At 42.2% G+C, this 27267-nt stretch overlaps 1 protein-coding gene across 2 annotated transcripts in view; it reads right to left on the reverse strand.

The window, feature by feature from the left end:
* Positions 1–4765: 4765 nt before the first annotated feature.
* The window catches only part of mocs1 (molybdenum cofactor synthesis 1), a 43447-nt gene continuing 20945 nt past the window's right edge, over positions 4766–27267 (reverse strand). For both annotated transcript variants that reach the window (XM_084144614.1, XM_084144615.1), the window contains exons 3-4: positions 18025–18198; positions 4766–8633 (exon numbers count right to left, since the gene is read on the reverse strand). In XM_084144614.1, coding sequence (XP_084000740.1) covers positions 7495–8633; positions 18025–18198 — 1313 coding nt within the window. In that variant the 3' untranslated portion in view covers positions 4766–7494. The remainder of the gene's footprint in view (positions 8634–18024; positions 18199–27267) is intronic.

A 27267-nucleotide genomic window follows, 5' to 3' on the forward strand; every position in this document is an offset into this window, starting at 1 on the left:
GCCACCAATACACAAAAATGTATGCACGCATGACTGTAAGTCGCTTTGGATAAAAGCGTCTGCTAAATGGCATATTATTATTTATATTATTAACGACCCTTTATGTGCAATCAGTTAAAGCATTACCATGTTTCTCTCACAATACCACAAGGATGACGCAAGTGAAGTTTAGTCTAGTGCTGTAGGTTGGTTATCTTTGAATGCAGCAGGTAATCATTATTAAAGTAATTACTTAATGTATTGAGTTAATTTACCAATTCTGGTGTCCATTTGACTAATGGTTTATGTTAAGATTTGATAAATATTTTCAGCGTTAGTGTATTGGTATATGGCAGTCATCTTTGATTCTTGAACTTTATTTTGTGAATCTGTTTGTGTAAATGAGTTAAATCTCAGTTGGTACACTCAACATTGGCATTCCAAAATACTTCAAAACACATTCACAGGACTTCCGGTTTCTAATTTTCCCAAATAATATATCCACTTTTCACAATGATCAGACCACATAATAGGGCAACATTATGTGATTATACAGATCTATACTAATCATGATATTTCACATTGTTCGTCTGCATAATTTCAATCTAACATGATCAATATGATCGATAGTTATTGCTCTAGTGTCATCTGGTGCCAATGACATACAGTGCATTCGGAAAGTATTCAGACCCCTAAGACTTTATCCACATTTTGCTACGTTACAGCCTTATTCTAAAATGGTTTGGGATGGCAGGTAGCTTAGTGGGTAAGAGCGTTGTGCCAGTAACCGAAAGGTCGCTGGTTCTTATCCCCGAGCCGACTAGGTAAAAAATCTGTCGATGTGCCCTTGAGCAAGGCACTTAACCCTAATTGCTCCTGTAAGTTGCTCTGGATAAGAGCGTCTGCTAAATTACGTAAATGTTTAAATAGTTTATTTTGCTCATCAATCTAAACACAATACCCCATTATGACAAAGCAAAAACATGTTTTTAGAGATTTGAGCAAATGTATTAAAAATAAAAAACTGAAATAGACATTTACATAAGTATTCATAACCTTTACTCAGTACTTTGTTGAAGCACATTTGGCAGCGATTACAGCCTCGAGTCTTCTTGGGTATGATGCTACATGCTTGGCACACCTGTATTTGGGGAGTTTCTCCATTCTCCTCTGCAGATCTTCTCAAGCTCTGTCAGGTTGGATGGGGAGTGTCGCTGCACAGCAATTTTCAGGTCTCTCCAGAGATGTTCGATTGGGTTCAAGTCCGGGCTCTGGCTGGGCCACTCAAGGACATTCAGAGACTTGTCCCGAAGCCACTCCTTTGTCTTGGCTGTGTGCTTAGGGTCGTTGTCCTGTTGGAAGGTGAACCTTCGCCCCAGTCTGAGGTCCTGAGTGCTCTGGAGCAGGTTTTCATCAAGGATCTCTCTGTACTTTGCTCCGTTCATCTTTCCCTAGATCCTGACTAGTCTCCCAGTCCCTGCCGCTGAAAGACATCCCCACAACATGATGCTGCCACCACCATACTTCACCGTAGGGATGGTGCCGGGTTACCTCCAGACGTGACACTTGGCATTCAGGCCAGAGTTCAATCTTGATTTAATCAGACCAGAGAATCTTGTTTCTCATGGTCTGAGTCCTTTAGGTGCCTTTTACTGAGGAGTGGCTTCCGTCTGGCCACTCTACCATAAAGGCCTGATTGGCGGAGTGATGCAGTAAAATAATATATGTATATTATGCATTTTATGTGTTGTGTTGTTTCCTGTTTGGACCCCAGGAAGAGTAGCCACTGCCTCGGCAGCAGCTAATTGGGGATCCTAATAAATACCAAATACTAAATATAGCACATATTCTCAAAATGCATGATGCCACTTTGGAACCAGGAATTAAAAGGTATTGTCATTAAATGCTGGAGGTAATGTCGGGTTGTTCCAAATAGGGGTGCTTGGCAATATGGGTTCTTCCATTTCATGAATTAATGTACGTTTTCCCAAATAGGAATTGAATTGAAAATCATTGATTTGTCTGTATTTTTTCGTTAAAGCCTCGCCCCCAAAATAGTGAATATATTTTAATTACATTTATGGCTTCAATACTCCTCCAAGCACAAGCATAGTCTGCTGCCCATTGCTTAAGAGAACGCTGTTTTGTGGCCCAGTAATACATTTTCATATGAGGTAGTTGAACACCTCCAGCTTTATAAGTGTAAAACATTAAAACTTGACTCTTGAGATCTTTACATTCCAAATAAAATTGGAGAGTAGGGCATTTATTTTCTTAAATACATTGGATGGAATTGAAACTGGTAAGGCTTGGAATAAATACATCAACCTTGGTAATATATTAATTTTGATTATGTTGACCTTACCTAACATAGAAATAGGGAGAGTTCTCCATCTCTGAACATCAGATACAATCTTATCTAGTAAATGAGAGATTTTATAGGCCTCCTCTAAATTGCATGATACCAATACACCCAGGTATTTCATATGTGTCTTTGTCCATTTCCACTGAAATCATAATTAGAAATGTTCTCCCAATTCTCTTTGGATCCTGATACAGCACCATGTGTCCAACAGTTGCAAAATAAATTACAGAGAATGTTTTGGTTCAGATAAATACAGTAAAATGTAATCTGCATACAATGATAGCACATGTTGTTCTCCGCCAATATCTATTCCCCGGATTGAGCCATGGGGTCTGGTTATTGATGCTAGGGATTCCGTGGCTAAAGCAAACAAATAACTGGACAGAGGGCATCCCTGTTTTGTCTCTTTTGATAACTTAAATGGATCAGACATTTTTCATTTGTTCTTATAGCTGCTTTGGGGGATTTATACAATAGCTCAATCCAGGAAATAAATACCAGACCAAAACCTTTTTTTTTTTTAAGACTGCCACCAAATATGGCCAAATATGCCCATTGATTTTATAATCCACATTCAAAAGTGATGTTGGGTGGAAGGATACAAATAACAATGGATCTTTCTTTTTAAGTAGGGTGATTGTAGCCAAACATAGGGAAGTTCAATTTTCTCCAGAACTGCTGTGAGCATAAAAAACATAGCAATTTGGGACGAAAGTGTCTGTAAAATTCCACTGGGAATCCATTATTACCAGGAGATCTAGGGAAATGTTTCTATCCATATGAATTTTCTCTGGTTCACTTATAAATTGGTCAATTGACCATATATAGGAAATTGTCTATCTTTCTTTGAACTTTTGTTTTCGGATTGTGTACAGTTTGTGAGAAAATGTTTTAAAGACTGAGTTAATTTCAGAAGAATCCATTGTTATGCTACCATCTGGAGTTTTAATGCTGTGGATGGTACGTTCCTCCTCCTCTTTCTTAATTTGCTAAGCAAGCATTTTCCCTGCACTTTCATCTTGCTCAACATATTGTAGCCTGGATTTCAGGACAGCAATCTCTGCAGAGCGGGTGTTTATGTTATATTCAAGCTTCAGTGTTCAAGTGTTGAAGGGTGTCAACATTTCTATATAAGCTGTGTTTTCTTTCTAAATCGTGTTTTTCCTGTTCTAATTCTTTATTGTCTTCTTTTTCTTATGTGACGGGTAAGACAGTATACAACCTCTCATATACTGTATACTTTAAGAGCTTCCCTGACAACAGTTAGGCATACTTCATTATCTACATTCATTTCCAAAAACATGTCTACCTGTGTGCTGAGATATGAGGTAAACTCCTTATCTCCAAGTAATATTGTGTTGAATTGCCATGTCTTTGTTATTGGCATAGGAGGTTTAAGTTTAAATGTGAAGGACAATGGGCTATGGTCTGTAATTATTCTAGGAAGGTACATTAAGAAACACAGTCAAATAAAGAAAAGTTTACAATAAAGTCCATTCTTGAATAGAAGTTGTGGACATGAGAGTAATAGGAGTGTTATCTTTCAGTTGGGTGTTTATATCTCCAAAGTTCACATAGACCCATCTCTTCGATGTTCGGATTTAATACCTTACATGCTGACTAGACCGGGCACGCACGTGCATGTTGATTTTGTCCATCCACACCAGAAGCGATCAGGACACGTAAGTTGAAATATCAAAACGAACTCTGAACCAACTATATTAATTTGGGGACAGGTCGAAACGCATGAAACATGCATGGCAATTTAGCTAGCTAGCTTGCTGTTGCTAGCTAATTTGTTCTGGGATATAAACATTGGGTTGTTATTTTACCTGAAATGCACAATGTCCTCTACTCTGACAATTAATCCACATATAAAAGGGTAAACCAAGTTAGTTTCTAGTGATCTCTCCTCCTTCAGTCTTCTTCTTTGGATTTTATGTGGCGGTTGGCAACCAATTTTAAGGTACATTCCCACCACCAACTGGACTGGAGTGTGGACCTCAGTTAATCTTTCAATCCCCCATGTGGGCATATAGTATGCTCCTAAAACCTAATGAGGAGATGGGAGAGGTGGGACTTGCAGCATGTCAAAGCATCAAAAATAGAACCTTGTTACCACGAGCGAGCAGTTCGGATGAAATGATTGAATAACATGTATGTGTAAATTTATTTTGCAACACTCAGCATGTTAGAAAGAGGATATAGTTTAGTTGATGACTCGTCTAAAGTTGTATCCCGCACACAGTTAAAATCCCCCCCGCCCCCCATATACAGTGGGGGAAAAAAGTATTTAGTCAGCCATCAATTGTGCAAGTTATCCCACTTAAAAAGATGAGAGAGGCCTGTAATTTTCATCATAGGTACACGTCAACTATGACAGACAAATTGAGAAAAGAAATCCAGAAAATCACATTGTAGGATTTTTAATGAATTTATTTGCAAATTATGGTGGAAAACAAGTATTTGGTCAATAACAAAAGTTTCTCAATACTTTGTTATATACCCTTTGTTGGCAAGTATAAAGTCATTAATTAACTTTTGGTCGTCTTCATTTGGGCAATAGCAATTCAGTAGAGTGACTTTTTCTTGTGCCAGGTTTCCTTTTACCATTATAAAATGTCAATTTCGGTCTGTAGTCATTTCTGTAGACAAAGGGACATTTCACCCTGGCTCTGCCACGGCATATAGTCATTACTATATTAACACCATCACATTTTTGTCATCATCAACATTTTCAAAAACAGAAGCTAGAACATGCACATTTTCATTTCACTGGTAGAATCGGGAAGTTTCGACTTCCTGTGTATTCGTCTGCTCACAGGGAACCACAAAGTCCAGCATTCTTAGAGAATGCAGATACCACCAGCTAGGTAGCGTACCCACACACTTGGTTGATGGTGTTATTTACTTCGAACGACCAACACAGTAATCTCAGAACTTCTCTAGGCATAAAAAAACAACAACAAAAAAACTTGTTTTTCACTAAGGTTTGTCATCATGCCTACATGGTGTTCTGTCTGGCTGTGCTAATTACAAACATGCGCAAAAATGAGTTATCTTTCATCGTTCTGAAAAAGAAAAGGAGAGCTGCACACTCTAGGAGCTCAGATGCAATAATTTAATAACCGAATAACCAACGTTTCGACAGACAAGCTGTCTTCATCAGGGTATAGTGACAAACACTGCGGGTCACAAATTGATGTAGTGTCAAAGGACACACACAGGTGTCTGTAATCATGGCCGGGTGTGGCCTGATATCATTGGTAAATTCACAGATAAACAGAACAGGTTGAGAACAGGTTGGAACAGGTTGAGAGCTTCAAGTTCCTTGGTGTCCACATCACCAACAAACTATTATGGTCCAAACACACCAAGACAGTCGTGAAGAGGGCACGAAAAAGCCTATTCCCCCTTAGGAGACTGAAAAGATTTGGCATGGGTCCTCAGATCCTCAAAAAGATCTACAGCTGCACCATCGAGAGCATCCTGACTGGTTGCATCACCACCTGGTACGGCAACTGCTCGGCCTCCGACCGCAAGGCACTACAGAGGGTAGCGCATAGGGCCCAGTACATCACTGGGGCCAAGCTTCCTGCCACCCAGGACCTCTATACCAGGCGGTGTCAGAGGAAGGCCCTAAAAATTGTCAAAGACTCCAGCCACCGTAGTCATAGACTGTTCTCTCTGCTACCGCACGGCAAGCGGTACCAGAGCGCCAAGTCTAGGTCCAAAAGGCTTCTTAACAGCTTCTACCCCCAAGCCATAAGACTCCTGAACAGCTAATCATGGCTACCCGGACTATTTGCATTGTCCCCGTCACCCCACCCCCTCTTTTACGCTGCTGCTACTATGTTTATTATCTATGCATAGTCACTTTAACTCTATCCACATGTATATATTACCTCAATTAACTCGACTAACCGGTGCGGGTACCCCCTGTATATAGCCTCCCTACTGTAATTTTATTTTACTGCTGCTCTTTAATTATTTGCTATTTTTATTTTTTACTTATCACTTTTTTTCTTTCTTAAAACTGCATTGTTTGTTAAGGGCTTGTAAGTAAGCATTACACTGTAAGGTCTACACCTGTTGTATTCGGCGCATGTGGCAAATACAATTTTATCTCTGAAGAGACCTGGAAATAGCTGTGCATAAACGCTCCCCATCCAACCTGACAGAGCTTGAGAGGATCTGCAGAGAAGAATGGGAGAAACTCCACAAATACAGGTGTGCCTAGCTTGTAGCATCATACCCAAGAAGACTTGAGGCTATAATCGATGCCAAAGTTGCTTCAACAAAGTACTGAGTAAAGTGTCTGAATACTTATGTAAATGTGATATTTCCGTTTAGTATTTTTAATAAATTAGGAAACATTTCTAAAAATCTGTTTCTGCTTTGCCATAATGGGATATTGTGTGTAGATTTAATCAATTTCAGATGATGGCTGTAACCTAACAAAATTTGGAAAAAAGTCAAGGGGTCTGAATACTTTTTGAAGGCACTGTATTTACCATGTACTTACCTGATATTGTTGTCATTTCCACCTGGTATTCACTAACAAACTAGTTATTTCTGGTACAACTAATACAGTACAATTCATATTGGATCAGTTGTTACTTGGTCATTATTACGTAATTACCATTTTAACACTATTTCTTAGTACATACAAGGGGTCTCATTTATAAAGTTAGCTAAGTTTTGTACTACATTTCAGCACACAATCATCAAAAAATGTAAGGATTGACAATTTATCAAATGTATAAGCATTGTTAAAGGTGTGGGAATCACACAAACATGTTTCATTAATAAATCACAATTTTATACAAAATCCAAATGAATCACTTTTTCACATCAAGTTCGAGGTTAATTAATCAATGTCATGGATTTCAACGTACGCACAATTCCCAATCTAAATCTGTGGGTAAGAACATTTCATAAATGAAGCCCCAGATAAAAAACACACTATAAAGCAAAAGCAAAGCTGCAATTTCACATTTCCTACAATTGATATGTTAAGGGAGAGTGTGCACCTGATATTTAACAGATGTACAATACAGATAGCCAGAGTAAGCATTTCTGATCATACCCCTGTTATCTGGTAAATGGAAGAACCAATACTATCAGCAAGTCCGGGCAGGGGTTAGAGGTCACGGTTCACGGTGGAAGTCCCTCTTCCCGCCTGTCTTGCTGACCAGCTTGACGTCCTTGATGGTGATGTCGTGACTCACCGCCTTGCACATGTCGTAAAGCGTCAAAGCCGCCACCGTGACCGCCGTCAGTGCCTCCATCTCCACGCCGGTGCGGCCCGTGGTGCGGGCAGTCGCCATGACAATGGCTGCAAGTCGGCTGGCGTCGAGGTCGAAGGTGACGGAGATGTGGTCTAAGGGCAGCGGGTGGCAGAGCGGGATGAGGGCGCTGGTCTGCTTGGCAGCCATGATTCCCGCTAGCTGCGCTACAGCTAGCGCGTCGCCCTTAGCTAACTGGTTGTCCCGGAGCAGGCAGAAGGTGGTGAGGCCCAGATGTACGGTAGCTATGGCTGTGGCACTTCGCCGTGTGGGAGACTTGCTGCCCACATCCACCATGGAGGCCCGGCCTTGGGCGTCTGTGTGTGTCAGTTGGGCGGTGGTGGGGTTGTCTGGCTTAGGGTAGTGAGAGGAATTTGTGTCCGCCCCCAAGTGCTCCTGTGTGGGTTGTTTGAGTTTGGCTTGGGGGTCATCTCTGGAGGTTTGTCTGTGGCATGTCCTTTTGCTATGCTGGCCTAGGAGGGGCCCTGTTTTAGTGCTTCTCAGTAGTGTGCAAAGGGAAGGAATCCCGGAGGTCTTTGTAGAGGCATTCTTTATTAAGTTTGGACCCCTGGTAAGTGTGTACCTGAGGCAGTCTGTGTCATTGTGACTCAATGCATTTGTGCGCATGTTAGAATCAGTAGCCTTGGTTTGATAACTGGGGGTTGCCAGTAAGTCATCGATCCCATATTTGCTGAGGGGGGCTACACTAGAGGCAGTGGCACCCCCGTAAAGGCTTATTTTGACAATATGGGACCACTGAGGGATCCTTCCACACTGGTGGGTTCCCGAGCAGCTGACATCAGGCTGCACTGTTGAAACAGTGTAGCCTGAAAGGCACGATACATCCTTACTGGGTTGGGCAACCCCGCTTCTGGAGTGGTACTGTTGGAGGGCCATAGCTGAGGTGAGGACTGAAGGATGTGGGATATAGGAGAGGGGGGGAGAGGACCCCTGGCTGATTCTGGACTTGGGCAGCGACAGAGGCCTTTGAGGTGTGGTGCCTGAGAGACAGGGAGGAAATGAAGATGAAGGTTTAGGAAGGCAACTCTAAAATACAGTCAAACAGCATTGTAATATGGTAATGCATTGTCATTATTATAATTCAATCAGTGTTAGTGATTTTATTTGAAAAGTTACCACTTTATTTAGAGGTCAAAAAGTCCTCTATCCAAGCAGAGGATCAATGTTTCCCATTTTGCATGCCAGAAGAATACGATGTAGCTGAAAACACTACTCATAGAGATGCACATCTCAATGTCCACTTCTTTGACAACATGGGCAGCGCCATTGAGGGCTTTCACCATTTTTAAGTAGTCAATTGGGTGGGACATGCTAATGAGTTAAGTAAGGATAACAGAATTCTATCCAGGTCAGCAGGATGGTTTAGCCAATTAATTATACTCCTGAACATTCCATAACTGCAGGTGGCAGTAAATCACCTACCTTGGCTTTATACCTTTTCAGACATTACACACTCCAGCACAATAGGTTGTGGTATGCAGCTTTTTAGTTAATTTACAAACTTCCAATTTACTCATAGAAGTAAAATAAATGATATTAGTGCTCTAGTACATTTTTATGGGTTCACTTTATCAAATTCAAATCAAAATGGACTGAGGGTACGAGATTAGGAGAGAGAAGGACAAAGACTGGGAGGGAAAGCGAGTGTGTGAATGTTATCTACAACCACACCACCCACTGATGAGGATCATGGTTCTGGAGATATTTTTTAAAGGAAGGAGAGATGAGTCAGGGGATGTCCAACAGAGAGAGAGAAAATGAAAGAGGTAACAATTTCATCTTGTTTGAAATCTAAAAGTGTGCGATCAAAACGTAACGTTATGACTATCTACTGTTCCCTGAAGGAGGGAAACGAGGTATAGGTGTTGTACCTATTTTCCCTCCTCCAGGGAACAGTAGTTATAGTCATAACATTACATTCACTTTCAGTCAGTCAACTTCGGTACAACATAATATGGGGGAATAAAATCACACCCCAAGCCGATCCCAACGGATATTAAATGAAACGGCCCACGGCAGACTACCCAGACTTGACCCCGACAAATGCTGGAGTCCGGGAATTGTGCACATGGCATGCTGCCTAGTGGCTTTCCCCTGTCCCAGTCATAAACACATTGTGGGCTACACTGGGAGCAGTGACATCCAAGCGATAAAACCTCAGAAAGCTACTCAGTGTCCACATCACTAATGAATTAACATGGTCCACACACACCAACACAACCATGAAGAAAGCATGACAACACCTCTTCTCCCTCAAGAGATTGAAGAGATTTGGCATGGGCCCTCAGATCCTCAACAAGTTTTACAGCTGCACCATTTAGAGCATCTCGACTGGCTGCATCACCACTTAGCATGGCAACTGCTTGGCAAGGTGCTAGAGGGTGGTGCGGACGACCCAGTATATCACTGGGGACAATCTCCCTGCCATCCAGGACCTCTAACAGGTGGTGTCAGAGGAAGGCCTGGAAAATTGTAAAAGACCCCAGCCACACAAGACTGTTCAGTCTGCTACCGCATGGCAAGCGGTACTGGAGCGCCAAGTCTGGGACCAAAAGTATCCTGAGCAGCTTCTACCCCCAAGCCATAAGACTGCTGAACAGTTAATTAAATGGCTACCCGGACTATTTGCATATACCCTTTTTTGCACTGAATCTCTTGCAATGGACTCTACCCACACACTCACACATCCAGTGCATTCGGAAAGTATTCAGAGCCCTTGACATTTTCAAATTTTGCTACAGCCTTATTATAAAATGGATGAAGTTATTTTTTTCCCCCTCATCAATCTACACACAGTACCCCATAATGACAAAGCGATAAACAGGTTTAAAAATTTTATTTCATAAAATAAAATAATAAATACCTTATTTACATAAGTATTCAGACACTTTGCTATGAGACTTGAAATTGAGCTCAGGTGAATCCTGTTTCTGTTGATCATCCTTGAGATGTTTCTACAACTTAATTGGAGTCCACCTGTGGTAAATTCAATTGATTGGACATGATTTGGAAAGGCACACACCTGTCTATATAAGGTCCCCCAGTTCACAGAGCAAAAACCAAGCCATGAGGTCGAAGGAATCGGGGGAGAAGGCCCTTGGTCAGGGAGGTGACCAAGAACCCTATGGGTCACTCCGACAGAGCTCAAGAGTTCCTCTGTGGAGATGGGAGAACCTTCCAGAAGGACAACCATCTATGCAGCACTCCACCAATCAGGCCTTTATGGTAGAGTGGCCAGACGGAAGCCACTCCTCAGGAAAAAGGCACACGACAGACTGCTTGGAGCCAAAAGGATCCTAAAGGACTCTCAGATCATGAGAAACAAGATTCTCTGGTCTGATGAAACCAAGACTGAGCTCTTTGGCCTGAATCCCAAGCGTCACGTCTGGAGGAAACCTGGCACAATCCCTACGGTGAAGCATGGTGGTGGGGATGTTTTTCAGCGGCAGGGACTGGGAGACTAGTCAGGATCGAGGGAAAGATGAATGGAGCAAAGTACAGATAGATCATTGATGAAAACCTGCTCCAGAGCGCTCAGGACCTCAGACTGTGGTGAGGTTCACCTTCCAAGTGGACAACGACCCTAAGCACACAGCCAAGACAACGCAGGAGTGTCTTCGGGACAAGTCTCTGAATGTCCTTGAGTTGCCTAGCCAGAGCCCGGACTTGAACATCTCTCGAGAGACCTGAAAATAACTGTGCAGTGACGCTCCCCATCCAACCTGTCAGAGCTTGAGAGGATCTGCCGAGAATGGGAGAAACTCCCTAAATACAGGTGTGCCAAGTTTGTAGCATCATACCAAAGAACACTCAAGGCTGTACTCGCTGCAAAAGGTGCTTCAACAAAGTACTGAGTAAAGGGTCTGAATTCAGGTTCCTGGATACTTTCACAGGATTATAAAACTGCATTGAGACAATGACTTATCAATGACCCAAGTACAGCTCATTAAATCCCTACCATTGTATCACTGAGTTGTCATAATGCTTCAGCAAATGTACATTATCCTAGGGACATTGGAAGACACAATGTAAATAACCTAATTTATGTCCCTCTTACTGCCCGGAATACCTCTGCTGATCCTACAGCTATTAAATGCAGTAATCATATGTCTCTGAACCAGAGTAATAACGTTAGCACTGAGGTGGTGTGCCCTAGTAGGAAGTCCACTGTGTGCAGCTCATCCTGCACTAATAGAAATAACCCAAGTATGTATACCTCTGCTAAGCTCCCAGTAAAGCAAGAAAAATAACCAAGCAAAATAACCAAGCATCCCAGATGATAAAAATAGCAGACGTTAACATATGTAGCTTAAGAAACAAGGTTCATGAAATCAATAATTTGCTAGTAACAAATGACATTGATATTCTGACAATATCTTAAACCAACTTAGATAATACCTTTGATGATACAGTAGTAGCAATACAAGGTTATAACATTTACAGAAAAGACAGAAATGCCAACAGGGGTGGTGTTGAGGTCTATATTCAGAACCACATTCCTGTAAAGTTTATAGAGGATCTCATGTTAAATACTGTTGAAGTAATAGGGCTACAGGTTCACCTGCCTCACCTAAAGCCCATTCTGGTGGGAAGCTGCTATAGACCACCAAGTGCTAACAGTCAGTATCTGGATAACATGTGTGAAATGCTTGATAATGTATGTGATATCAATAGAGAGGTATACTTCCTGGGTGATTTAAATATTGACTTTATTTCATTAGGCTGCCCACTCAAGAGAAAGCTTCAAACTGTAACTAGTGCCTGCAACATGGTTCGGGTTATCATTCAACCTACCAGGGTAGTTACAAACAGTACAGGAATGAAATCAATCAACATGTATTGATCATATCTTTAGTCATGCTGCAGAAATGTATTTGAAAGCAGTATCCAAATCCATCAGATGTAGTGATCACAATATAGGAGCCATATCTAGGAAAACCAAAGGCTAGGCCTAATATGGTGTATAAGAGGTCATACAATACGTTTTGTAGTGATTCCTATGTTGTTGATGGGAATAATATTTGTTGGTCTGTGGTGCGTAATAACGAGCAACAATACGCTGCACTTGACACATTTATGAAATTGCTTATCAAAGTTACTAGTAAGCATGCACCCATTAAGAAAATGACTGTAAAAACAGTTAAATCCCTGTGGATTGATGAGGAATTGAAAAATGGTATGGTTGAGAGGGATGAGGCAAAAGAGATGGCAAATAGATCTGGCTGTACAACTGATTAGCAAACGAACTGCAAATTGAGAAATCATGTGACTAAAATTAATAAAAAGAAGAAGAAACTACACTATGAAACAAAGATAAATGACAAAGAATGATAGTAAAAAGCTTTGGAGCATCTTAAATGAAATATTGGGCAAAAAGGAAAACTCTGCTCCATCATTCATTGAATCAGATGGCTCATTCATCACAAAACCCACTGCTATTGCCAGCTACTTTAATATTTTTTTCATTGGCAAGATTAGCAAACTTAGGCATGACATGCCAGCAACAAACACTGACACTACACATCCAAGTATGTCTGACCAAATTATTAAAGCCAAGCATTGTAATTTTGAATTCCGTAAAGTAAGCGTGGATGAGGTAAAAAAAATATTGTTGTCTATCAACAATGACAAGCCACCCCGGGGGTCTGACAATGCAGATGGAAAATTACTGAGGATAATAGCGGACGATATTGCCACTCCTAATTGCCATATCTTCAATTTAAGCCTACTAGAAAGTGTGTGCCCTCAGGCCTGAAGGGAAGCATAAGTTATTCCCCTACATAAGAATAGTAAAGCCCCCTTAACTGGCTAAAAACAGCCTGTTACCAACCCTTAGTAAACTTTTGGAAAAAACTATTTGGCCAGATACAATGCTATTTTACAGTAAACAAATTGACAACAGACTTTCAGCACGCTTATAGGGAAGGATATTCAACAAGCACAGCACTTACACAAATGATTGATGATTGGCTGAGTGAAATTGATGATAAAAATATTGTGGGGGCTGTTTTGTTAGACTTCAGTGCGGCTTTTGACATTATTGATCATAGTCTGTTGCTGGAAAAACGTATGTGTTATGGCTTTACACCCCCTGCTATATTGTGAATAAAGAGCTACCTGTCTAACAGAACACAGAGGGTGTTCTTTAATGGAAGCCTCTCCAACAAAATCCAGGTAGAATCAGGAATTCCCCAGGGCAGCTGTGTAGGCCCCTTACTTTTTTCAATCTTTACCAATGACATGCCACTGGCTTTGAGTAAAGCCAGTGTGTCTATGTATGCGGATGACTCAACACTATACACGTCAGCTACCACAGCGACTGAAATGACTGCTACACTTAACAAAGAGCTGCAGTTAGTTTCAAAATGGGTGGCAAGGAATAAGTTAGTCCTAAATATGTCTAAAACGTTCACTAAACCCTAAACCTCAACTAAATCTTGTAATGAATAATGTGGAAATTGAGCAAGTAGAGGAGACTAAACTGCTTGGTGTAACCCTGGATTGTAAACTGTCATGGTCAAAACATATTGATACAACAGTAGCTAGGATGGGGAGAAGTCTGTCTGCACTGTACAGTGAGTGAAAAAAGTATTTGATCCCCTGCTGATTTTGTACGTTTGCCCACTTACAAAGAAATTATCAGTCTATAATTTTAATGGTATGTTTATTTGAACAGTGAGAGACAGAATAACAACAAAAAAATCCAGAAAAACGCATGTCAAAAATGTTATAAATTGATTTGCATTTTAATGAGGGAAATAAGTATTTGACCCCCTTTCAATCAGAAAGATTTCTGTCTCCAAGGTGTCTTTTATACAGGTAATGAGCTGAGATTAGGAGCACACTCTTAAAGGGAGTGCTCCTAATCTCAGTTTGATACCTGTAGAAAAGACACCTGTCCACAGAAGCAATCAATCAATCAGATTCCAAACTCTCCACCGTGGCCAAGACCAAAGAGCTCTCCAAGGATGTCAGGGACAAGATTGTAGACCTACACAAGGCTGGAATGGGCTACAAGACCATCGCCAAGCAGCTTGGTGAGAAGGTGTCAACAGTTGGTGCGATTATTCGCAAATGGAAGAAACACAAAATAACTGTCAATCTCCCTCGGCCTGGGGCTCCATGCAAGATCTCACCTCGTGGAATTGCAATGATCATGAGAACGGTGACGAATCAGCCCAGAACTACACGGGAGAATCTTGTCAATGATCTCAAGGCAGCTGCGACCATAGTCTCCAAGAAAACAATTGGTAACACACTACGCCGTGAAGGACTGAAATCCTGCAGCGCCCACAAGGTCCCCCTGCTAAAGAAAGCACATATACAGGCCGGTCTGATGTTTGCCAATGAACATCTGAATGATTCAGAGGAGAACTGGGTGAAAGTGCTGTGGTCAGATGAGACCAAAATCGAGCTATTTGGCATCAACTCAACTCGCTGTGTTTGGAGGAGGAGGAATGCTGCCTATGACCCCAAGAACACCATCCCCACCGTCAAACATGGAGGTGGAAACATTATGCTTTGGGGGTGTTTTTCTGCTAAGGGGACAGGACAACTTCACCGCATCAAAGGGACGATGGACAGGGGCATGTACGGTCAAATCTTGGGTGAGAACATCCTTCCCTCAGTCAAGGCATTGAAAATGGGTCGTGGATGGGTATTCCAGCATTACAATGACCCAAAACACACGGCCAAGGCAACAAAGGAGTGGCTCAAGAAGAAGCACATTAAGGTCCTGGAGTGGCCTAGCCAGTCTCCAGACCTTAATCCCATAGAAAATCTGTGGAGGGAGCTGAAGGTTCGAGTTGCCAAACGTCAGCCTCGAAACCTTAATGACTTGGACAAGATCTGCAAAGAGGAGTGGGACAAAATCCCTCTTGAGATGTGTGCAAACCTGGTGGCCAACTACAAGAAACGTCTGACCTCTGTGATTGCCAACAAAGGTTTTGCCACCAAGTACTAAGTCATGTTTTGCAGAGGGGTCAAATACTTATTTCCCTCATTAAAATGCAAATCAATGAATAACATTTTTGACATGCGTTTTTCTGGATTTTGTTATTCTGTCTCTCACTGTTCAAATAAACCTACCATTCAAATTATAGACTGATCATGTCTTTGTCAGTGGGCAAACGTACAAAATCAGCAGGGGATCAAATACTTTTTTCCCTCACTGTATAAATTGACAATTTTTGGATTGCGTAAACAAGAAAAGTAATTGTGTGATGACGGGGATGCATGGTTGTGTTCCAAACAAAACAACTACAAGGGTATTTGCTTTAGTTCCTCAATGGCACAGCTAGGAGTGCTCAAAAAAGCACCTTATAGTTGAAGACTCTTCTTTGAGTCATAAAAGTACATTGAAATTACTTAGGAACTGTAAAAAATAAGTAAAGAGCTGAGAGATAACAAAGTTAGTCTTAAAAATAACTGTGAGGAATGATGTTGATGAGTGAATTACAAGTGATAATGGTGTCTCTGAGTGTGGCCACTTGGAGACACCAGTTAGTCCTCTCACTGAAACCACTGTAATGGTTTTGTCTTATGTTGCACCTACCCCACATTTGAGGAATATTGTTATGTTACTGAATGCATCCAGAGTATTTTCAGATTTTGTTATCAACAAATGTGGCAAAAAGTACAGTAAATGTAAAATGTACATATAATCAACAGTGTTTGGATTCAGCCTTGTGTCAGGTGAACTGTTGTGTCCTCACCTTTGGGCTAATAATTTCCCCATAATTTCCAAACTGTTCCCTTTCAATTGCTACCATGGTTATGCACATGCATATGCAATGTAAACTACTAAGGTCAGCGCTACCAGAGATGTCTCTTCCTGTGTTGATTCAGACAACCCCTCAGAGGGAATGTGAAGGCTAGATAGTCTCCATTCCATGGATTCACATTGGAAGGGCCGTCGCTTCTACCTACTAGCTCTATGTTACACATTTTAATTGGTGTCAAACAGAGGAGGATTCAAGTGAAAGGGCACATTTGGCCCGAAAGCCTCAGTTTTATCCAAGTTGTGTTTTGAAAGGAAATTTTGAAAGGCACTGACTACAAAGGGAGGGCTTTTACTGACTTGCAGTAGGAGGTTTTTGCTCTTCGAAATAGGAACCTAATCAACATCAATAAATAGTATTTTGGATTTCAAGTTGCGGAAAGCTTCTACAGTACACTGATGGTGCATGAACATATTTGGGTGACGTAGTAAAATCGTACAATTCAATCCAATTATGTCACAAACATTTCTGTTATACAGATGGTTAAAACATTTATTGGGACTAATTAAATAATGCAAGTGCTGTTATTATGACTCATGAGTCATTTGATCAGGATGTTAAATATTTTGTGTATTACTTGAGGGTTAGACAAATCTTTTATGCATGTTGGCTTTTAGGCTCATTGTGTCTTACATGAGGTGAATAAGGCTAATCCGTTTAATACAGCTCAAAATGTGCATGAAATATTTAATGTTATTTTGTTGTGGACTTTCTTTAATATCTTATCAATAAACCCTACATTGTCCATGGCAAATGTGTTTTGTGTCCCTCACCTCATACTTGATCAATATAAGTATGCGTAGCGCTAATAGTAATTTCACAAAAAGGATTCCAATTCAAGAAAGCTTAAATGAAAGCCAGTCCACAAAAGTAAATCAACTCTATCCCAACACTGAACTTGATGTTGAGTTTTGAATACAGTTGTCAATTACAACAACATACATTTACCTCATCTGGAGATTGAGACATACAGGTAGAACAACTCTCCCACATTATCTATGTCCCCCAGGACAATGATACCAATCAGCCCAACAGGTGAAAGCCCAGTGTACTGTAAGAGGTTTGGCTACGACTTCCTTTTTCTGTGTGCTCTCCTTCTTAAGGCTGTCTAGACCATCTGTCCCTTCCTCCCAGGCAAATACACCACGCCACGCCCACGGACGTTAGTTTCTTCTCTGCAATGAGTCTGGATCGGAGTACCTCCCTGATGATTGGATCGGAGTACCTCTAGACCGCCTGATTGGTCCCAGAAACCAATGGGATGGTCCGGAGCCAAGAAACACGTGGGTAAAGCGCTGTTTAAAAAATGTGTCATTGGCTTTGATACTCTGATTGATTTGAGATTATCCAAACGCTGATTACTTTGCTTTGTACAACACCCCTTATTTTTATGTCACCACAAACGACTAAAATGGTCTCAGACGGAAGTATTATGTAGCGAACGATAGAGCAGCGGAAGAATTCATGTAATTCAGTTTGAGTCGTCAGGCAACTGCATACATGACCAAAGCTAAGCTGTGTACGATTACCGGCAGCTACTATTTATGTAACCCACAGGTCCAACGTTTCCTAACCCACAGGTTCTACCTACCATTCCGCCGGACGATGAACTCAAACTTGGCCGGCACCAGGGAGTCCAGGCTGATGTTGAGCAGGTCCAAACCGACCTCCTTTAGTTCGGGCTGCAGCCTCGCCAGGTTCATACCATTGGTTGTCACAGCGATGGTCTTCAGGCCCTCCAACTTCCTCAGCTCCGCTGGACAGACTGACATAGACAGACAGACAATAGACAAAGTGTTACTACACCGTGACAAACAGCATACAATTCCTGGTTGAATTGAACTCTGCTGACTACAAAGTAAGTGTGTGTGAATGGCACAGCATGCATCTCACAAGACAGGCTTTGGGGGTCATTTGCAAGATCATTAACCACAAAGCCCATTTGTGGTTTTTGGATCCACTACGGAGACTTTAGACAATCCAGGATAAAGTTTCTAGGATCAGCTTCCCCTCCCCCTAGCCTTACCATAAACATTAGTGGGGAAATGCAAAACTGACCCTAGATCAGCACCTACAGGCAACTTCACCCTACACCACTTCAGACACCCTGGGATGACGCAGTAGGCATGAGTGGTCACATCACGGTGCCAATTGGAAAGGTCACACGTCTGATCAGCACATGACCACACTGGTCAGAGGGGCCAGCTCTACCCTGCCCCAACAGGAACCATCCAGAGAGGCCAGCTCGACCCTACAGCACCAGGCCCCATCCAGAGGCCAGCTCGACCCTACAGAACCAGGCCCAATCCAGAGGCCAGCTCGACCCTACAGCACCAGGCCCCATCCAGAGGCCAGCTCGACCCTACAGCACCAGGCCCCATCTAGAGAGGCCAGCTCCACCCTGCACCATCGGACCCCTTCCAGAGTGATAGCACCCCCCCACCCCACTACCTCCCATGCTAACAGGACAGCAAGACAGCTACGCAGAAGTGGCACGAAGAATAGGACACCCTGTTGCAGCCGAGCTAAACCAGATAAGGCATCTGCTGAACATAATTTGCTAAAGAATCCATTAATTCCTCCTTTGTTATTGTCAGAAATAGAATTATTAAGCCTCCCGAGTGTAGCAGCGGACTAAGGCACTGCATCGCAGTGCTAGAGGCGTCACTACAGATCCGTCAGCCGGCCTGCGACCGGGAGACCCATGAGGTGGTGCACAATTGGACCAGCGTCGTCCGGGTTAGGGGAGGGTTTGGCCGGCTGGGATGTCCTTGTCAACATCGCGCTCTAGCAACTTGTGGCGGCCGGGCGCATGCACGCTGACTTCAGGTCGCCAGCTGTACGGTGTTTCCTCCGACACATTGGTGCGGCTGGCTTCCGGGTTAAGCGAGCAGTGTGTCAAGAAGCATCCCATCTGGTTTGCGCTTAGTGGGACTATCATTTGTTTTTCAACAGGACAATGACCCAACACACCTCCAGGCTGTTTAATGGCTATTTGACCAAGAAGGAGAGTGATGGAGTGCAGCATCAGATGACCTGGCTTCCACAATCACCCGATCTCAACCCAATTGAGATGGTTTGGGAAGAGTTGGACCGCGGAGTGAAGGAAAAGCAGCCAACAAGTGCTCAGCATAAGTGGGACCTCCTTCAAGACTGTTGGAAAAGCATTCCAGGTGAAGCTGGTTGAGAGAATGCCAAGAGTGTGCAAAGCTGTCATCTACAATGTAGAAAATAGTAAAAATAAAGGAAAACCCTTGAATGAGTAGGTGTGTCCGAACTTTTGACTGGTAGTAAACACAGGACTGATGGTTGCTGATAATGGGCCTCTGTACGCTTATGTAGATATTCCATTAGAAATCAGCCGTTTCCAGCTACAATAGCCATTTACAACATTAACAATGTCTACACTGTATTTCTGATCAATTTGATGTTATTTTAAATGGACAAAAAAAATTGCTTTTCTTTCGAAAACAAGGACATTTCTAAGGACCCCAAACCTTTGAACGATAGTGGTTATTTTGATTTGTTTAACACTTTTTTGGTTACTACATGATTCCATATGTGTTATTTCATAGTTTTGATGTCTTCACTATTATTATACAATGTAAAAAAATAGTACAAATAAAGAAAAACCCTTGAATGAGTAGGTGTGTCCAAACTTTTGACTGGTACTGTATATAAACAAGATAAATTAGATAAAAAAACAATGGGAAAAGACTTTGGAACATATTATGGGCAGAAAACCCAATTCATCTCCACCGTTCATTGATGTTGATGGGTCATTTATAACAGAACCTTTTGATATAGCCAATCATTTCAAAGACTATTTCACCTGTAAAGTGGGCAAACTGAGAAGTGAAATGACAACATTGAACAGTGAACCATTATTTTTGTGTATTGAAGATCTAATGAAAGAGAGGCTAAAATAAACAGATAATAAGATGATAGTTGGAGCTGTATTGTTAGATTTCAGTGCAGCCTTTGATGCTATTGATCATAATTTGTTATTGAAATAAACTCTTGTTATGGCTTTACATCACATGGTTGGAGAGTTACTTATCCAATAGAACTCCAAAAGTATTATTCAATGGAAGCTTCTCTAACATCAGATATGTACAGTGCGGTATCCCTCAGGGCAGTTGCCTTGGGTGGTTACTCTTCTCTATTTTTACAAATGATTTTCCACGTGTCTTACAAGAAGCTAAAATGACTATGTATGCTGATGATTGCACACTCTACACATCAGCATATACAGCAAGTGTGCTCACAGACTCTTAGCAAGGAGTTATACAGTTAAAATACATCTAACATCAAAAGCATTGTATTTGGTTCAAAGCATTCTCTTAGACCTAAACCTCAACTGGAGTAGTGCATAAAGGTTGTGACCATTGAACAAGTTGAAGAAGCTGAACTCCTTGGAGCAACATTAGATGGTCAGTTATCACGGTCAAGTCATATTGATAAAGTTGTTGTGAAGATGGGGAGAGGTATATCTGTTATAAAAATTATGTTTTGCGTTTTTTACACAAAGATCAACTGTACTAGTTGTTCAGGCTTTGAGTTTGTCAAATATTGATTACTGTCCGGTAATATGGTCAGATGCAGTAAAGAAAGACCTAGCAAAGCTGCAGCTGGCGCAAAGCAGCACGCCTTTCCCTTAACTGCACACACAGAACTAGCATCACCAACATGCATGATAGTCTTTCATGGTTGAGAGTTGAGGTGAAAATGACTACTTCTCTTCTAGTCTTTTTAAGAAACATTTGTGTTGGAAATGCCTAACCACTTTGCATTCACTTCAAAACAGACATACATACCCCACCAGACACGCCACTATAGGTTTCTTCATGGTACCCAAAACAAAAACTATTTGAATGCGGCGCTCAGTTATGTATAGAGCCATGTAATTGTGGAATGCTCTGCTGCTAGAGGTTACTCAGACAAAAAGCAAGTTCAACTTTAAAAAACAGATTTAAAAGAAATAGATTGTATCACTGCGCCTCTCCTCTTTCTAAATATAAAATGTAACTGTACTGTATATAAGAATAGGAATATGTATATACACTGCTCAAAAAAATAAAGGGAACACTAAAATAACACATCCTAGATCTGAATGAATGAAATAATCTTATGAAATACTTTTTTCTTTACATAGTTGAATGTGCTGACAACAAAATCACACAAAAATGATCAATGGAAATCAAATCTATCAATCCATGGAGGTCTGGATTTGGAGTCACCCTCAAAATTAAAGTGGAAAACCACACTACAGGCTGATCCAACTTTGATGTAATGTCCTTAAAACAAGTCAAAATGAGGCTCAGTAGTGTGTGTGGCCTCCACGTGCCTGTATGGCCTCTCTACAACGCCTGGGCATGCTCCTGATGAGTTGAGGGATGGTCTCCTGAGCCAACTCCTGGACAGTCTGTGGTGCAACGTGGCGTTGGTGGATGGAGCGAGACATGATGTCCCAGATGTGCTCAATTGGATTCCGGTCTGGGGAACGGGCGGGCCAGTCCATAGCATCAATGCCTTCCTCTTGCAGGAACTGCTGACACACTCCAGCCACATGAGGTCTAGCATTATCTTGCATTAGGAGGAACCCAGGGCCAACCGCACCAGCATATGGTCTCACAAGGGGTCTGAGGATCTCATCTCGGTACCTAATGGCAGTCAGGCTACCTCTGGCGAGCACATGGAGGGCTGTGCGGTCCCCCAAAGAAATGCCACCCCACACCATGACTGACCCACCGCCAAACCGGTCATGCTGGAGGATGTTGCAGGCAGCAGAACATTCTCCACGGCGTCTCCAGACTCTGTCACGTCTGTCACATGTGATCAGTGTGAACCTGCTTTAATCTGTGAAGAGCACAGGGCGCCAGTGGCGAATTTGCCAATCTTGGAGTTCTCTGGCAAATGCCAAACGTCCTGCACGGTGTTGGGCTGTAAGCACAACCCCCACCTGTGGACGTCGGGCCCTCATACCACCCTCATGGAATCTGTTTCTGACCGTTTGAGCAGACACATGCACATTTGTGGCCTGCTGGAGGTCATTTTGCAGGGCTCTGGCAGTGCTCCTCCTGCTCCTCCTTGCACAAAGGCGGAGGTAGCAGTCCTGCTGCTGGGTTGTTGCCCTCCTACGGCCTCCTCCACGTCTCCTGATGTACTGGCCTGTCTCCTGGTAGCGCCTCCATGCTCTGGACACTACGCTGACAGACACAGCAAACCTTCTTGCCACAGCTCGCATTGATGTGCCATCCTGGATGAGCTGCACTACCTGAGCCACTTGTGTGGATTGTAGACTCCGTCTCATGCTACCACTAGAGTGAAAGCACCGCCAGCATTCAAAAGTGACCAAAACATCAGCCAGGAAGCATAGGAACTAGGAACTGAGAAGTGGTCTGTGGTCACCACCTGCAGAACCACTCCTTTATTGGGGGTGTCTTGCTAATTGCCTATAATTTCCACCTGTTGTCTATTCCATTTGCACAACAGCATGTGAAATGTATTGTCAATCAGTGTTGCTTCCTAAGTGGACAGTTTGATTTCACAGAAGTGTGATTGACTTGTAGTTACATTGTGTTGTTTAAGTGTTCCCTTTATTTTTTTGAGCAGTGTATGAAGTGTGTAAATAGTATTTTTGTTGTCCCTTGCTGTCTTTACTATACATAGATAAACATCTTTTAAATTTTAAATTTAATGTAATATCTTATGTTGTTCTTGTCTATTACTGTTCTGTACTTTGTCATGTATTTGTACATTTTATGTGGACCCCAGGATGAGTAGCTGCTGCATGTGCAGTAGCTAATGGGTATCCTCATAAACTAAACTGGTGAGCTGTGTCTACATGGACGCCATCCCAACCAGAACACTTAGAAATAGAAGGAATAGAACCGATGTCCCCTTTCAAGTCAATGATGTTAGAATGGGTGGACTGGTAGCCATTTTGATTGTATCTATGCCAGGAAGTAAAATAAGGAAGTATATGTGCTGTGGTTTGTTGAGTCAACTGAACAGACACGACAAAAAATACATTCCATTGGTTGAGTTAGCATCATCTGAATGAACATTCTAAATGACCATGGCAATCCAGCATCAGTTGATAGAACATTCCAAATTACAATGGAAATTATTGCATCACAATACCAGGCAGCCATTGCGAGTGTACCCATGAGTTTACCAGTCAAATTGACATGGTTAGAGCTTCCAAGACGTTCTATTCATTCCATTTCTATGCCAGAACATCCAGTTTAGACTAAATTAATTTAACTTTCTCGCCATCAGGTGGTTCAGCTTTGGTTGTGCAATTTCCCCTTTCGCCACACTCAGACCTTTTGCTATGAGACTCCGGTGCATCCTGTTTCCATTGATCATCCTTGAGATTATTCAACAACTTGATTGGAGTCCACCTGTGGTAAATTCAATTGATTGGACATGATTTGGCAAGGCACACACCTGTCTATATAAAGGTCCCACAGTTGACAGTGCATGTCAGAGCAAAAACCAAACCATGAGGTCGAAGGAATTGTCCGTAGAGCTCCGAGACAGGATTGTGTCGAGGCACAAATCTGGGGAAGGGTACCAAAACATTTCTGCAGCATTGAAGGTCCCCAAGAACACAGAGGCCTCCATCATTCTTAAATGGAAGAAGTTTGGAACCAGCAAGACTCTTCCTAGAGCTGGCCACCTGGCCAAACTGAGCAATCGGGGGAGAAGGGCCTTGGTCAGGGAGGTGACCAAGAACCTGATGGTCACTCTGACAGAGCTCCAGAGTTCCTCTGTGGAGATGGGAGAACCTTCCAGAAGGACAACCATGTCTGCAGCACTACACCAATCAGTCATTTATGGTAGAGTGGCCAGACGGAAGCCACTCCTCAGTAAAAGGCACATGACAGCCCACTTCAAGTTTGCCAAAAGGCACATAAAGGCTCTCAGACCATGAAAAAACAGATTCTCTGGTCTGATGAAACCAAGATTGAACTCTTTGGCCTGAATGCCAAGCGTCACGTCTGGAGGAAACCTGGCTCCATCCCTACAGAGAAGCACGGTGGTGGCAGCATCATGCTGTGGGGATGTTTTTCAGCAGCAGGGACTGGGAGACTAGTCAGGATCAAAGAGAAGATGAACGGAGCAAAGTACAGTGAGATCCTTGATGAAAACCTGCTCCAGAGCGCTCAGGACCTCAGACTGGGGCGAACGTACACCTTCCAACAGGACAACAACCCTAAGCACACAACCAAGACAACACAGGAGTGGTTTCGGGACAAGTCTCTGAATGTCCTTGAGTGGCCCAGCCAGAGCCTGGACTTGAACATGATCGAACATCTCTGGAGAGACCTTAAAATAGCAGTGCAGCGACACTCCCCATCCAACCTGACAGAGCTTGAGAGGATCTGCAGAGAAGAATAGGAGAAGCTCCCCATATACAGGTGTGCCAAGCTTATAGCGTCATACCCAAGAAGACTCAAGGCTGTAATCGCTGCCAAAGGTGCTTCAACAAAGTACTGAGTAAAGGGTCTGAATACTTATGTAAATGTGATCTAAAAAAAATAATGATGATATAAATGTACAAAAAATAATAAAAGTTTTTGCTTTGTCATTATGTGTGTACATTGATGAGGGAAAAAAACGATTTAATCTATTTTAGAATAAGGCTGTAACGTAACAAAATGTGGAAAAAGTCAAGGGGTCTGAATACTTTCCGAAGGCACTGTACTTCAGATGCACTGTACTAACCCCACAAACCTCCAATACCTATGTGGTTATATTGGCATCTACAATCTAGCAGCTCTAACAACTCAACTCAAAATGAGCAACCATTGGTGAAATTCTAATTTGGGGTACACAGGCATGCTTTGAATTATTGTGTAAATCCTGTATTAACATGAATGGGAATGTTGGATGATGAGTTTCTAAAGATTATGCCCAATGTGAACATCTCAATGGAGTGATGATGGGTCGGTAACAGCAATGGTAGGATATCACATCACATGCTACAACACACAGTCATGGCGTAGTGAATCCATTCCCCCTCACACATGCTGCATTAAGTTGAAGCATGCGTGTAGAGGGAGACAGTCGTGAGCCTCGTCTCTGCAAAGCACTTACAAGCCACTCTCGCCAGTAAGGGGAATTGCCTTATGAATCATAGATAACTGAAGTTAATACAAAATCTCAGATTTTGGGATGTGACAAATGGGGAAAAAATTATAATGTTTAAACTGCTTTTTTTTTTAACGGTTTTTCATTAAAACGATAAGAAGAATTCCAACAAATCTACAGGAATTCACAATGCAGCTGCACTGCTGCCAGCAACAGTTTGGGTCTCACTGTGCATCCCTTTCAGGTGGTTAAGCATTGCACCTGTAATACCATTGCTGTACCTCAATTCCACCTCGCAAAGTTAGCATTTCTTTCTCATTTAACTTCTCAAAGTATTGCCATACAGGACTTCGCTTGCTTTTCTCTAGCATTTTTCCAACTGTTAACGACGATGACATAGTGGTGGAGAGTCCTCGACTCCTTGCATGTCGAATCCCAGTGTCGACTCCTATTTCTGAGTGTCATGATTCAATTCCATTAGGAATCCGCTTCTAAGATGCAGTATTTTTTAGAACGGAGGACTGACTGATTAGTTGCCGTTCTTCCAAAAAGTAGAGGGGGGGGGGGGTGAGCATGTTTTTCGTTTGGGGATTTTCAGATCACTGCAGAGCCCAATGTCACTAGATCTGCTTTAAGAAACAATCTGTGCAAAGCTATTTGTTCCTCTCTGACTGCACTGTTATTTAAGTCATTCCCCCTAGTGTTGTACAATATACCGGTACCACAGTAATATCACGGTACCAAAACGTCATGATACTTATGACACCAACATTTTTTGAATACCGTAATACCGTTTCATACGATACTACCAAATGTCAGCCCTACCGATCTAAATATCCTTCTGGCGCCTGTTACAAAATGTTTATTAATTCAGTTGAATTTAAGCAACAGCCAGTCTCTTGTATGCACAGGTCCAATAACATCCACTTCACTTTCATGCGCATATCACGTGTGGCAGCTGTAAATCAGCCAGCCACATCCCCTACCAGCCCTCACTCACCTGCTGCTCTCTATCCGGTCTTCATGCACATTTATTCATCAATTAAAATATAATTTAGCAGTTATGGCGAGCGGGGATGCAGACCCTGATGAGTCTGTTGTTAGATTTGTACATTTGTTACATTGAGCAGCGTGCAGAGCGAGGTACTTCGTGGCACTGGTGGAAGATCAGACCTCACCACCATTTGACTAATGTTGGGGGCCCGTCTGAAGACTACACGCGGGGGTCCTTTAAACGTATTTTCCAGTTGTGGATCAGTGCTCATGAAGTAGATAAAGGGCCTCATTGCCAAAATCCTGAAGTATCCCTTTAATAAAAAAGTATCTGACACATTGGAAAATCTGTTTTTCTACCCAAATAAATGGATGCATTAGTTTTAGCCCTCCGGGGTCACCGGGTGGGCAGAGTTTGCACATTTGAGACCAAAAGTTAAATCTCTGCCGACCCGGGGCACTGGGGGAGCCAAAATGAATCCACCCCATAATAATAATAAAAATATATAAAGTGGGGGAAAAAAGTATTTAGTCAGCCACCAATTGTGCAAGTTCTCCCACTTAAAAAGATGAGAGGCCTGTAATTTTCATCATAGGTACACGTCAACTATGACAGACAAATTGAGAAAAGAAAATCCAGAAAATCACATTGTAGGATTTTTTATGAATTTATTTGCAAATTATGGTGGAAAATAAGTATTTGGTCACCTACAAACAAGCAAGATCTCTGGCTCTCACA

The sequence above is a fragment of the Coregonus lavaretus genome (assembly GCF_964263955.1).
Source record: "Coregonus lavaretus genome assembly, chromosome: 27".
Classification (NCBI taxonomy): Eukaryota; Metazoa; Chordata; class Actinopteri; order Salmoniformes; family Salmonidae; genus Coregonus; species Coregonus lavaretus.